The 14,776-nt window shown below is 48.0% G+C and overlaps 1 protein-coding gene and 1 long non-coding RNA gene across 2 annotated transcripts in view; both read left to right on the top strand.

Annotated features, from left to right (window-relative positions):
- Nucleotides 1-14,776, top strand: part of LOC135811240 (uncharacterized) — a 143,902-nt gene that overhangs the window by 85,472 nt on the left and 43,654 nt on the right. The window lies entirely within an intron of this gene.
- LOC135812342 (nucleoside diphosphate kinase homolog 7-like) overlaps nucleotides 12,746-14,776 on the top strand; it is a 25,001-nt gene continuing 22,970 nt past the window's right edge. The window contains exon 1 of the mRNA XM_065325722.1: nucleotides 12,746-12,770. Within this exon, the coding sequence (XP_065181794.1) occupies nucleotides 12,746-12,770 (25 nt within the window). The remainder of the gene's footprint in view (nucleotides 12,771-14,776) is intronic.

Below are 14,776 nucleotides of genomic sequence, written 5' to 3'. Positions count from 1 at the left end.
ATATTGAATATTGCATACTGCATTGGGAACTGACTACCCGAACCACGTGGCTTGCAACATGTAGCATTTTGACCGGCACAACAACACAATTGTAGTTATTCCCGTAGCTATGCAGAAGACGTTACTTCAGTAACGTCTGGCGCTAGCCAAGGTCCACACAGCTTTAATTTGGTGTTTGTTTGTTTGTGGCGGACGGACCTCCGTCTACGTCTGGCGCTATCCCGTATCTGTCCCGTACCGTACCATCAAAGACAGCTAGCTGGCTACAAACAGCTGGCCACAATATTCCAATAGGGCTTTCAAATGCAAGATCATAATATGAAGCAACTTGGAAGAATGAGTATAATCTTTATTTCAGGATTACCCAAGGCAAACGCCTATCTGGGGGATATCCTATTTGTCTATGTACTAGTAGCATAGTTAAGGATGCGAGAGAAAGTGCGCAAAGTGAGTGTGAAATGTTGGATATAAAAAGAAATAATAAGAAGCACAAGGAAAGAAAGTAAGACAGAAAAGAAAAGAACAAGCATGTAAATCAATGATTGCACATCAAAGGTGAACCAGTGCAGTCGAACTGATACTTAGCAATGTGAATACGTAAATGACGCTTGATTTCAGATAGGGAATCTAAAGTTGTCAATCGGGGTGGAAGACAATTCCAAAGAGAACCAATTTTGATCAATATGGTGGTAAAGACACACCTGGCAATATGGCGGTAAACACACGCCTGCCCACACACGCTTTCTAGGCTGCAAAGAGCTGGCACAGAGCTCTCCTTCTCATCACCACCACCATCAGTTCGCGCCTGGCGCCTGGTCGATGCATGGCTGGCGGTATCCGGCATAGCAGGCTGGTACATCAAGTACCGCATGGCACATAGATGATGACACAGCTATGCCGGATACCGCCAGCCATGCATCGACCAGGCGCCAGGCGCGAACTGATGGTGGTGGTGGTGAGAAGGAGAGCTCTGTGCCAGAACTTTGCAGCCTAGAGAGCGTGTGTGGGCAGGCGTGTGTTTACCGCCATATTGCCAGGTGTGTCTTTACCACCATATTTATCAACCATAAGTACAGCTGCAGTGGTGTCTTCAACTTCATTCTCCAGAACCAGTTTTCTGTAGGAAAAGTATGAATGCGAAGTGTATCGTGTAATGCATGTAAGGCGATTGTGCGGGTTCGAATCCCAGGTTATGCCTGAAAAAATAGGAGAATTGAAAAAATTATAAAAAAGAGAAGAAACACATGAGCAGCAACTATCCACGACTGTAACAAGATGATAAACGGTCAGAAAGGGCGATAATATGCAGGCGCGTGCTCGGCGATGGGCACGGGGGCACGTGCACCCCCCAAAAATTTTCAATCTGGGTAATTGCAATTGTAATGTATGCAAATATGCTCTAAAATTCAAGAAAGGTTGCAAACAAATTGCAGAAAATTGCCGGGGGGCTCCCCTCGGCTCCCGTGCACCCCCCTAGTTGGGGGGCTGAGCACGCCCCTGATATGGCACAACACTGACAGGCTACTGAGACATTCACTTCAGCGACCCGAGACCTAGCTCTAAAACATCTCCAGTGCGCAAACCAACAACCTTCCAACTTGGAAGGTTCATGGTTACGTAGGACCGAAGAGGGAAAATTTTATAACATCCAATTAAATTCACACTTAGGCTGTTAGGTAGGTCGTCAAAACCTCGTTAGTTTCATGTATGTCCAGTGGTTGTCTCTTGTTGTCGCACTACATGTCACGCTTATTGAGTTTTCTCGCACTTGCATCTTTGGGTCAGTATTGCTATGTGTAGGTCACGCAATTTCGCTGTATACTTTAGCTATCTTCTTCTTTGCGCTGTTCTACCACCTCCTTACTGTACTTAATCCACTGTTCCTGTTCCTTTTCCCTGGCCTGTATTTCACCTGATGAAAAGGCTTGAAAGTATACTTGTGAAAACTTTCAAGATGTTCGTAATGAGCCTGAAGTGTGTCCTTTTCATGAGTATTATCGCATTTTTGTCTCAGAGGAAACTGTTTATAACATCCCTACGCTTTTTTGCCTAGGTCATCAAGGTGGTAGACGGTGTCGTATTACCCTCGACCGTACCTGTCCCGTACCGTACCGTATCATCAAAGACGGCTGGCCACAAACAGCTGGCCACAAATAGGGCTTTCAAATTTGTTTCTACAAAATCCACTTATCTCCATACACTGGGGTGAATGATGGAGTGTGGTGGTGGGGCCCATTAAGCTCCGCCGACCAGAGGTCTCGGCTTCATAGCTCCATGGACGCACCAAAGGGAGATTGGGTAAGGAGGATTAAATTGAAAAAGAAAACAGAAGAAAGAAAATGGAAAGATTGTATTGCTCAGTGAGCAAAAGAATAAGTTGAGTATTGATGTGAACGCTGTTAGACTTTTAAATTCAAGAGGAGACTGTCTGTGAGGAGAGATTACATGTATGTCCAAGCAGGGTAGGGCACTGTACCCTCTTACTCGCGTATGCTATGAGTGGCCCAGTGCCAGTTCGTTCTGAGGAGGTGGTGATAATCTGCTGTCTTGAACTTTTGGATGTTCTTTGGGTGAAATGGGTGGGGAATGATAGAGGAAGGCAGCTGGTTCCAAATTGGGATGATACAAGATCATAACGTGAAGCAACTTGGAAGCATTAGTATGTATGCGAAGTGTATCTGGGGATGCATGCAGGGCGATAGTGCGGGTTCGAATCCCAGGTTTTGTCTTGAAAAAAATATAGGAGAAATGAAACATTTACCATGCTTGTTTTGCCTAGGTCATCAGGGCAAAAAAGCATAGCGTAGGGCCCTGAGCTTCCAAGCTTTCTCGTTGTTGCGAGATTTTCTCCTTGTAAAAATGGATAAAAATGCCATGTTGTCCTTCACTACAGCAGTACAGGCACATGATGTAGAGTGCAGTAGTGCTGGATACAGCTAGCTGGGAATAGGTGGGGACATTCAGATGACGCGGGAGACACCACGCCTCAGTCACAGCCGACTGCAGACTGCGAGTGTGACCAGTTTTTGCTTGACTGGACCCATGTCTGAGTGTCATGATGCCAGTTTGCTGCAGATACCGGTATGTCGCTTTAATTCTCGGCATTGCTAGTTCCCTCGTCGCCTTTTCTTTGCTAGTTCTATAAAACAAGCATACAATGCTACATATAATGTTAGCGAGGAGCGCAGCTGGTCGACCGTTTAGGGGCCGGGTGTGTGCGGTGGAAATACTCGTGAAGTAGCTTGTGCTTGCACCATTCGTTGGTTTGTCATCAATTTGACAGATATACATGGACTTCAGTACAGCAATACAGATACAGCCACATGTACTTCGAAGTAAAATTATTTAACATTATAATAATACTGTTGTTGGTTGTCAGCAGGTAACAAGACCGGTGGAGACCACCGTGTTCGGAAACAGTGATCCTACTACAACATCTGTGGTTGGTAGAGCCCCGGTCTTTATGACCATCTGAACCGTATGGGTGGGCGTTAGACCCTCTAGTTTTCTTGTTGTTGTACCGTCAGTCGTGTATACGTTGTTCGTGCCTGGATTTCATCTTGCTACTCAGTCCTCATAAAATCTGTAGCTTTTGTTCTGAAATTCTTCTCCTTACTTCTCTTTTTTTAATACTTTTTCAACTTCTTCCCATGGCGTCCCTCTCTCAGCTCGTCAGCTGACAACAGTTACTGTCACCACCATGACACTGTCGTGAGAAGGTGCTCTCTGTAAACGAGGTTGGTGATGCTCCGACGCGGTCATCTGTTGTCGGCTGACGAGCTGAGAGAAGGATGCCATGGGCAGAAGTTGAAAAAAGTATTAAAAAAGGAGACCCCCTATGCACATGTCCTACAAGCTTTTCCAGAAGCCTTGTAACAGTGGGCTGCTGATTGATTACGCGTCAGCAGTCCCTGACCATGTAAAGATAGCAGTAGCCAAATCACAATTCTTGAGGGCCCAGCGGTTGTCATCCAATGCCCAGATGCGTGCTGAGAGCGACAACAAGATACAACGCCACATGATTACGCATTAATCATTATCCCGAGAACGTTATATCTGAGGCACGTGAGGCAGCCCGAAAGCCACGACGCCGACGCCGAGGAAATCCACGCTGTGCGTTTTTAAAACTACCGTTCAAGTCTGATCGGATCCATCACAATGTCAACAAAGCAATTCGGAAGTATAAATTACCGGTGAGGGTTGTTTACGAGCATTCTGGCAGTCTTCGTCGCCAACTGTGTCGCTCTGCGCAGGCTCCACCCACATGTATCAAAGAGCCCAACATTACTCAAGGCAGGAGACGAGGCCGTCCACTAGGTCCGTGTTTGACTTGTAAGTCTGGAGGTGAGCGAGTGTGCATGCAAAATAATGTGGTCTACCATTTGCGATGCAAGTGGTGCCGCGAACACTACGTCGGAGAGACTGAGAGATCATTGGAAACTAGACTGACGGAGCATAATGGAGAAGCGCGCCGCCGTACGCGCGACAAGCCCTGGGGTGAGCACATGCGCACCAAGCATACTCAGAAGAGACTGGCGCTGGGGGATACTGTTTTCGCGGATGTGTCAGTATTAGCCAGGGAAGGTGACAGGGCAAGCAGGAAGCTAAGGGAAGCTGTGGAGATAAGGAACTGTTACTTGGGACCACAGCTCTTAACACCAGCCCTGGCTGGGAACGTCTGTGAGTAGGACAGTTCGCTCAGTGTTACTCAACATCGCACCTAGAAAAATATTACTGTGCGTTGAGTTACTCACTCTTGATATATGGGCACTGAGATGACATCTGACGCTGGCTGATATTTATGCTACATCTTACACCAGTGCACTGTGCATTATCATTTTGTTGGAGTGTGTGTGTGTGTGTATGTGTATGTGCATGGGTTTGTGGGTGTGCGTGGGTGTCTGTGTGAAAGCACTTCGGGCTTTTCGTGAATTTATCACCGCATTGTCTTCTTTGAATAATTGTTGTTGGTATCATACTTCCTTGAGGTATCATTATCTTTATGATTCTGGCACGTCACGATGGGCGCGATGTAGCATATCATACTTCATAGCATCACAAATTGCATGTACGTGTATATAACTGCTCCTTTGCAGACCTGCACACCATTGCATACCTGATGAGGGCAATTTTGCCGAAACGTTGTAAAAAAATTGATTAAATGAGTTCGAGTTTGCAGAGTGAATGGGAAGAGAGCGAGTCTGCTCTGAAACCTTTTCTATGAATGAAGCTGCAGGAAGCCTCACCACTGCAACTAAAAAAAGAGAAGTTAGGAGAAAATTTCAGAACAAAAGCTACAAATTTTATGAGGACTAGGTAGCAAGATGAAATCCAGGCGCGAACAACGTATACACGACTGACGCCTGACGGTACAACAACAAGAAAACTAATGTTGCGGAATTCTGTTCGACTATTATTTACGGACGTTGTTGTATTTGGTTCTTGTCTCGTAGAGTTCAGTGTCTGATGTCATAATATGGTCTAAGTGTACGCGCGAGCATGGTGTGATGTGTGACGTTTATGGTATGTGGTGCATGCAAGAGTAGGCGTTGTCAGAGTGTGAGGATCTGCTTCCGTCTGTGTGAGAGTGACTGTCAAGTGAATGCTGTACATGCGCAGTGCTAGTTTGGTCTGGGAATGAGAGTCATGTGTGATTCGTCCGTGGTCTGGTTGTCTTGGTCTTGGTCATGTGTTCTGTACGTATTAGTCCCTGATTGGTCGTCCCGATTTGTCGTTGCTTTATTACTGCTTGTTCTTTGTCGTTTCTTCGTGTCTTTTCCCGGGGGTCTTTTCCCGTCGTCGTTTTCAGTCTAGTCTTTTTTCACTTTCTCCTCCTGCGCCCTCGTCCTTTGTTGGTATAATAATTGAGACACAATCAAGAGTTTGCGTTGCTGTGTGGCGGGGGCCAGGGGGGGGGGGGGAACTAATTCCATTTCACTAAGACAACTCCCCTAGAATAAAGAGGGTCAGAACCGGGTCTAACACCCATACGGTTCAGATGGTCATAAAGTCCGTGGCTCTGGAAATATGTAGTGCACCCACGACTAGAGATAAACTAGCTTGCAGACACTCAGACTCAGACTCGGACATGCCCATCGCGGAAGCGATGATAGCGACCAGCTATGTTAGGCGTAGCAACTTGTGCTGGGATTACACCATTCAACAGCTTGCAAGGCTGATGAATTGACTGCCACTAATTTTAGCATGGTATCCACCACACAGCTGATTGAACTGACTTCTGATTGAACTGACTTTTTCTGGCCAGTGAATCCATATTTTCCATTTTTCCATTTTTCCATTTTTTTTCTTTTTCAGCACACACACACCATACCATATACTCTGACATACACTGGCTGTTGGTAACCACCCAGGAGAATGAAAGAAGGGCTAGGAGAATGAGAAAGAAAAGAAAGACGTGTGCGACCATAATCGTCGGGAATTGAACCCGCAACCTCTGGATTGGAAATCGACTGCACATACCACTGCACCATAAGGGACACACCCACACAAACACACACACACACACGCACACACACACGCACGCACACACACACACACACACACAGTAATACACAGTGGCAGCAATACACAGATACGATGCAATCATGATGAAGTGATCATGATGAAGTGAATGCAGTCTATAACAAGATCAATCGAAAATCAAGAAAACATTTTCATGGTGCTGCAAGTCCCGCGGACTCACAAAACGCCCTTTTGCACACAAACACACATGTACAAAAGATGGATAAACGCTCACATCATATTATACACATTCACAAACACACACCACACAAACATACTTGGAGTACATTCATCGTAGAATTTGAATACCAGCTAAGTGTGAAATCTCACTAGAGAGGGAAAAGTGTTCGCTTTCTAGAAACATAATAATTATTATGTATTACAACATTCTACGTCCATGTATGGGTTAGAGGTTTGGTGGAAAGATGACAAAGCTACAATGCAGCTGCAATGCTAAGAAAAAGTATTCTATTCACTAGATGCAAACTTTGTGAAAGAAACATGCGACGAGTAAAGGCACGGCACCATGACCAAGTAAGAAACATGCGGCGAGTAAAGGCACCGCACCATGACCAAGTAAGAAACATGCGACGAGTAAAGGCACGGCACCATGACCAAGTAAGAAACACAAATTCTCTCAACGATAGTTCACAATTATCCAACAAATTTACGAAACGAAAAAATACATTATCAGGGTCTAAAGTTCAAAGGTCAAAGGTCAACACAGTAACTCCTACAACTAACTGAAAACGAAGGAACAAACGCCCAGCCAAAACACAAATGTTCACACACACACACACGCAAATACAGTATACGTTCAAGTAAACACACAGGCACGTATGTACAAACACGCACCCACGAAAGCACTACCACGCATGCACACATACACATCCGCACGTGCACTCCACAGAACACACACAGACCGACTGTATGCTAGGAGGAAGCGATAGACCAGCACAAGCTTTCTTCATAAGGACACAAATCCGTCTGTGGTAATTCTCTCACCTCCTCATTCCTCACTCTCACTATCTCCTTCAGCGTAGTACTCGTCTTCTTCTTCGTCGGACCAGCGAAACTGGGCATACTGCACATTCAGATCTTCTCTGGCCATGGCACTTAGAGACTCACGCAGCCGTGGAGACACTAGAGCTCTTTCAGGCATCACCAGGTCCTTCAGAGACGAGCAGCTCTCAGCAGCAGCGGCAAACAGCTTTGCTTCGTCGCCAGCGTCCCGGAAATCATTCCTCGCCATTCGGAGCACGGAGAGCTTGGGCAGACTGGGCAGCAGGGACGCAAGCACCGGCAGAGCTCCCGACGAGAGGCAGTCGTCGTCCAGGTACAGCCTCACTAGGCGTCGGCACTGACTTAGCTCACCACGAATGGTTGACAGGAAATCTCCAGTTAGCTCATTGCGCCGGAGTAAGAGGTACTTCAAACTCTTGTGTTGCTGTTGAATGATCCAACTGACGATCGTAGCGGAGTTCTGCTTCATCCCAACGTTGTACAGCTGCAGCCCTGTCAGCCTTAGTGCTCCTAACGATGGTGCTAGCTTGGTTAGACCTTCCATATCCAGTAGGTCTACGTAGGAACCGAGAGTGACGAACTGCAGATCTGGGCAGCTGCTGCAGACTGTGGTGATGACGTCAAGGTTGACTGCTGGATCGGTGCACTTTTGACCTCCAACAAGTCCAAGCTCCACAGCCAGCAGTCGCGTACAGTGGTGTGTGTTGCTGTGGACGGTGGCCATAGCATTGCTGCTGCAGAAGAGGTTTGCGGCTGTGTAGAGTACTTGCAGTGTTGATGTGTTGGATGCGATACACGCTGCGATATGGGCCGTGTGACGATCTGTGAGGTTGTTCACTCGCAGGTCGATGTACGTAAGATTGCATAGTAGAGCCATGCCATCAGCCATGCATGCGTACCCGGTATCACCTATACCACAGTTCGGCAGGCTGAGGATGGTGATGAACTGGTGGAGGTGACGGATGACTGTGTTGACGGCCTGGCAGTCCGACGGTGTGAGAGGAACGCCGTTGAAATCTACTCCGTGCTTCGTGAAGATAGTTTGCATGCTTTTGATGTCTTCGATGCTGCTTTGCTTGGCGTTGACGTGCTCCGCGAAGACATGGCAGGCGTAGAGGATTCGTTGTCTTCGTTCCGCGTCACTGACGTTCTCCAGAGGTGCGGGTGGCTGAGCCGCTTCGTCGGATGGAGGAACTGGAGGTAGCTTGGACGTGGGAGTTACGGTGAAGCATCGAATGGCCGATCCTTGCGCCTGGTGAGCCATGGCATAGTGCAGCATCTGTGTACTGGCACTGGGGACGCGGTCTGTCCATATGGGTAGCATTGAACGAACGAAATCCTTGCAGGTGATTTTGGTGACGGCTGGGTCAATTTCGAGGCGGACCACTTCAGGAGCAGACAATGCCAGATCGATCCTGTCACCCAGCAATTCTTCTGCAAGATGCTCTGCTTCGTCCAGCGAGAGAAAGGAGGACACGTGGTCGGCCCATTCCATGATGTGGTCGTGTGTGGTGAAGAGAAAACACGTGACGTTGTGCCCGTCTGCTCCTGTGGAATGCTGGTCGGCATTCTGTGGCTGAGTAGACGATGTGGACTGCGGATTGAGAATGGCTTCGATCAACACATTGACCGACTCACTGTCCAGCTCAGTGGCCAGTAAGCGCCAAAACATGTTGAGGTTGCCTGTGAATGCTCCAAGGCGCTGCACAAGCCAGGCGACGTCAGCTGCAATGGGAGAGCGGCTAGCGATGTAGCGAGCAGCTAGAGCTTCCTGAAGTGCCAGATGGCTGAAACGCCACTGAGTCTTGGACCGTGGTGATGCCTTGTCGCAGGCGATGAGCACTCCAAGTGTGCGAGCTGCCAATGACAGTGAAAGCATTTTGAAGTCGGCATCAGTGAAGACGACTTTCCGGCGGATGAGCATATGAAAAGCGAAGCGGGAGAGATCAAGCAGATTTTCCTGGACGTCGTCGGGAACATCGTCCCAATCGGTGTATTGCTCACCATCGCTTGGTAGCTTTCCTTCGTGCTGATTCAGTAGATGGAGGATTAGGGAGTTGCAGATTGTACCCGACGTGTTTGGCAGACTGTGCTTGTGTCGGTAGAGGCTGCAGGTTGCTTGGGCAAAAAACGGAGTACGCATCATCGCGGCCAGTTGCGGGTTGGTGCGGAGCTCTGCTAGCAACTTGGGTGCATCTTTCGGAGACAGGACATTGCGAATGTAGTGCTCCAAACCCTGCTTCTCAAAGCCTAGCAGCTCCACACGACGATGGAAGACTATGTCCCGGTTTTGTGTCAGCTTCATGGCTTCTGTTGAATGGCGTGACGTGATGATCAGGTTGATCCCCGGCAATTCTTTGCCGCAGATGACGTTGTACATGAATGTGCTGCAATCAGCCAGCTTGATCTCGTCGAGGCCGTCGAGAATGATACAGACAGATTCGGGATTATTGCAAACAAAATCAATGACTTCAGCCTGCTCACCTTCTGTTGTGACGCCGTAATTCTGCAAATCTAGCAGCTCAGCGATGCTTGTGATAGTACGCACTTCTGCCAAGCGCAGCTCCAGTGCACGCAGGACAGCGATGTTTGGCCAAATCTGCCCTCTTGCCCATTCAGACGGACCCTTCTTGGTGAAGAGCATGGTTTTGCCTGCTCCAGCCGATGAGAGGGCAATGGCACGGAAAGTCTTCCCATGCATGCGTTGTCGCATGGCTTTCTTGACATTGAGAATCTCGGCAAGTTTCATTTTGTGCAGCTTCCTAGCTTCAGACGCAAATGAATGAGCCAGCCGCTCATTGCCCGCAGTTGTGCCAAGTTTCTCTGCGTCACGCATCCTGGCATTTAGCTCCTGCTTGGACACTACATGGAGATCAGCATAAAGCTCGTCCATTTGCAAGATTCGTTCCTTCTCTTCATTGGTCTCCTCTATGCAGAACTGCACATTGCTGTAGGCAGCACACAGACGGTCATGGTATTTCTTCACGGTAGCAGGTAACGGTTTTTTAGTAGTTTTGCCGTGACCTGAGCTGGCGGTTGGACTACTTGCCTGGGCCATACTGAAGCAGCTCAGCAGTAATGAAGACTGCTAATGTTGCTGGCAGGGTCAGAGACACAGCGCCCTCACACAAACACTAGCTACACTAGAACAGACAACAGTTACCAGCAGAGCAAGCTAGAGAGATCAGCTACATGTAGCTGTAGCCACACTGTATGATTAGTTTGTGTGTAGTGATTTGCTCTTGCACTTGTGCCGTGTATAGCATGTACTGTGCTGCACAAGTCATTCTTACCTACCCGGATTCTTCACTGTACAGACACTGGCAACAGCAGCAGCTAGTATTCGACTGTATGAGTACATGAGTCCAAGAAGCATTTTTCCCCTGCTACTGTAACTGCACTCTTCTACCACTGTGTACTGTAGTGCATTGTGTGTTTGCGTGTGCGTTTGTCAGTGTCCCATCTACTGTTTCTGAGCAGACAGTGTCTGACCTCACATAGACGTCACACTTGTCATTGTCAGAAGGTACCTGTCATGACTGACCAGCAGAATGTCAGAATGCACCTATCATGACAGACCAGCAGAATGTCAGAATGCAACTGTCATGACTGACCAGCAGAATGTCAGAATGCACCTGTCATGACAGACCAGCAGACATAAGACAACTAACGCAAACTCTGACTAAGCCCACACACTAAATGTTCGTTCATGAATAGCAGTACACAGTGTAGTGAAGTTTAGTGTAAAAAGCCTCTTGTACGGGAAAAATGAATTTCACATAATATCATCAAACAAACTCATGTATGAATTCAGTTAACTCCCTCGAAGTAAACATACGCCTGCCCACACACGCTCTCTAGGCTGCAAAGACATCCAAGAAGAAGAAGATTGCCTGATGAGTCCAGCGGGGACGAAACGTACGTCGCAATCGAGCTATGTCGTTGCTGTGTCATCATCTATGTGCCATGCGCTACTTGATGTACCAGCCTGCTATGCCGGATACCGCCAGCCATGCATCGACCAGGCGCCAGGCGCGAACTGATGGTGGTGGTGGTGAGAAGGAGAGCTCTGTGCCAGAACTTTGCAGCCTAGAGAGCGTGTGTGGGCAGGCGTGTGTTTACCGCCATATTGCCAGGTGTGTCTTTACCACCATATTTATCAACCATAAGTACAGCTGCAGTGGTGTCTTCAATTTCATTCTCCCGAGTCAAGCTCCGTATGAAGACATCCAAGAAGAAGAAGATTGCCTGATGAGTCCAGCGGGGACGAAACGTACGTCGCAATCGAGCTATGTCGTTGCTGTGTCATCATCTATGTGCCATGCGCTACTTGATGTACCAGCCTGCTATGCCGGATACCGCCAGCCATGCATCGACCAGGCGCCAGGCGCGAACTGATGGTGGTGGTGGTGAGAAGGAGAGCTCTGTGCCAGAACTTTGCAGCCTAGAGAGCGTGTGTGGGCAGGCGTGTGTTTACCGCCATATTGCCAGGTGTGTCTTTACCACCATATTTATCAACCATAAGTACAGCTGCAGTGGTGTCTTCAATTTCATTCTCCCTCGAAGTATAAAAATCAATTGGAACACAAAATAAAAAGGGAAAAAAACATTAGGTAAAAGCGCGAAAAAAACATCACTGTACTCGCAAAGAACGGGAGCTATCACAACCAGCAATGCTAGGATCAGTGTCTATTAATGTTTAAAAAATGACGTTCGCGTACCGGGCAGGTCAAGAACAAGGAGTCGTTCAACTCCCTGGTCAAGAACCACCTTTCCGCTTCCGTGGGACACCATCGCCCCATGATCAGGCGTCAGATGCGGCTCCTAAATGGTGGGGAGGATTGATCTTTACTAAGACAGTAAGCAGTGCTTTGTTGTTGTTGTGTTTATTTTAATTCGCAAACCAAACGGGCATATCTGCCCAATGAAAAGGTGGCGAATGCAGATATAAAGCAGTAATTATTGAAATTGGGGAGGGATGTAATGAGGATAGAGGTGGAGAGAAACTAAGCCAGCTGATCATCAAACAGGACGTTTGGTACTCTAGATACTAAGGGTGTGCGGGATCATGCTGGCGCGGAACTGGCGGAGCGTGGAGATGGCACGTGTATCGCTGGGTAAGGTGTTCCACAGCTGGGCGCCCCGGAACGCGAGGCAACCCTTGCCGAACCCGGTACAAACTGGCGGTTGGCGCAGACCCATGGTGGAGTGCAACCGTGTTAAAAGTAGAGTGCAAGTGACAGCAGTAGTACTAGTATCAGGGTCTATGCAGAGTGCCAGTGGCAGCAGTATTAGCAACACTCCTGCACTTATACTTCAAAAATTAGGAAGTATGATCGGGTAGCTTGAAAGAAGGACACATATACAATACTACATATACGACCGACCTTCATGTGATATTTGTGTTATTTTAATAAAGAGCAAATGGCCACAAATACATAGAATAGAGGAGACCAACCAGAACAACATTCTCATTCTCATATTCCTTCTCTCTCTGTCTCTGTCTCTCTCTCTTTTTGCTCTCTCTCTCTGTCTCTCTCTCTCTGTCTCTCTCTCTCTCTCTCTCTCTCTCTCTCTCTCTCTCTCTCTCTCTCTCTCTCTCTCCCTCTCTCTGTCTCTCTCTCTGTCTCTCCCTGTCTCTCTCTGTCTCTCTTTCTCTCTCTCTCTCTGTCTCTCTCTCTGTCTCTCTCTCTCTCCCTCCCTCTCTCTCTCTCTCTCTCTCTCTCTCTCTCTCTCTCTCTCTCTCTCTCTCTCTCTCTCTCTCTCTCTCTCTCTCTCTCTCTTCTCTCTCTCTCGCTCTCTCTCTCTCTCTCTCTCTCTCTCTCTCTCTCTCTCTCTCTCTCTCTCTCTCTCTCTCTCTCTCTCTCTCTGTCTCTATCTCACTCACTCTCTCTCTCTCTGTCTCTCTCTCTCTCTCTCTCTCTCTCTCTCTCTCTCTGTCTCTCTGTCTCTCTCTCTTTCTCTCTGTCTCTGTCTCTCTGTGTGTGTGTCTCTCTCTCTCTCTCTTTCTCTCTCTCTCTCTCTCTCTCTCTCTCTCTCTCTCTCTCTCTCTCTCTCTCTCTCTCTCTCTCTCTCTCTCTCTCTCTCTCTCTCTCTCTCTCTCTCTCTCTCTCTCTCTCTCTCTCTCTCTCTCTCTCTCTCTCTCTCTCTCTCTCTCTCTCTCTCTCAAAGAGCAGGCTTTCATTTAATCTTTTCTTATTATTTCTGCTTTTCATCTCATTACAAAAATTCTGCGCATTTTGTCTCCATCTGCGCATAAAATCTAGACTGAAAACCTGCTTGTTAATTAATGCACCTGCTTTCAGGCGTAAAAACCCTGTTGTAGAGGTCTCAGTCCTCATTTGTTAGACTGACCTGTCTTGATAAATGTAACTTACTCTCTCTCTCTCCTCTCTCTCTCTCTCTATCTCTCTCTCTCTCTATCTTTCTCTCTCTCTCTCTCTCTCTCTCTCTCTCTCTCTCTCTCTCTCTCTCTCTATCTATCTATCTCTCTCTGTCTGTCTGTGTGTGTGTGTGTATGTGTGTGTGTGTGTGTGTGTCAGTGTCTATTGTTGCACGGCGCTTACGCCTTGAAACGACAGCCAAGTCAGTGTGTTGTGCGATCTGTGAGCGACTCTTCGCCAGTGAAAGCGGACTTCGGCGGCACAAATGCAGGGAAGAGCGACTGAAGCCGATCCATGAACAGGCCGGTGCTGTGTTGTGCGAAACGTGCCATCGTTGGTTTGCTAGCCGAGGTGGATTTGCTGTGCACAGCTGCTCTCCCAGTCTTGGTGACGCTCCAGTTCCAGAGATTGTTGCACCTCGCCCACCTGATTGCAGCCAATGTCATTACCACTGCCACACCTGTGACCGCTGTTTCCGGAGCAAAGCTGGGCACCGCCGGCACAACTGCAACTGCAACCGCAGAACATGCAGCTCTGGCTCCGAGCGCCGCACCATCCCATGCCCGACCTGCTCTCGGAAGTTCACACGTCTCCAGTACCTGGCTCAACACAAATGCAAGAAGTAACTCTGCCCTCCTTGCCTCTTGGAGGCACTGCATCACCATTTAGGTGGCAGTTTCAAGGTTTCAAGGTTTCAAGGTGTGGTGTGTGTGTGTGTGTGTGTGTGTGCGTGTGTGTGTGTCACTTCAAACAGCTGTGTGGTGGATACCAGGCTAAAAATAGTGGCGGTCAATTCATCAGCCTTGCAAGCTGTTGAATGGTGTAATCCCAGCACAAGTTGCTATGTC

Source organism: Sycon ciliatum, chromosome 3 (assembly GCF_964019385.1).
Source record: "Sycon ciliatum chromosome 3, ocSycCili1.1, whole genome shotgun sequence".
NCBI lineage: Eukaryota > Metazoa > Porifera > Calcarea > Leucosolenida > Sycettidae > Sycon > Sycon ciliatum.
The sequence above is the reverse complement of the archived record's forward strand: the minus strand, read 5'-3'. Positions and strand labels throughout refer to the sequence as shown.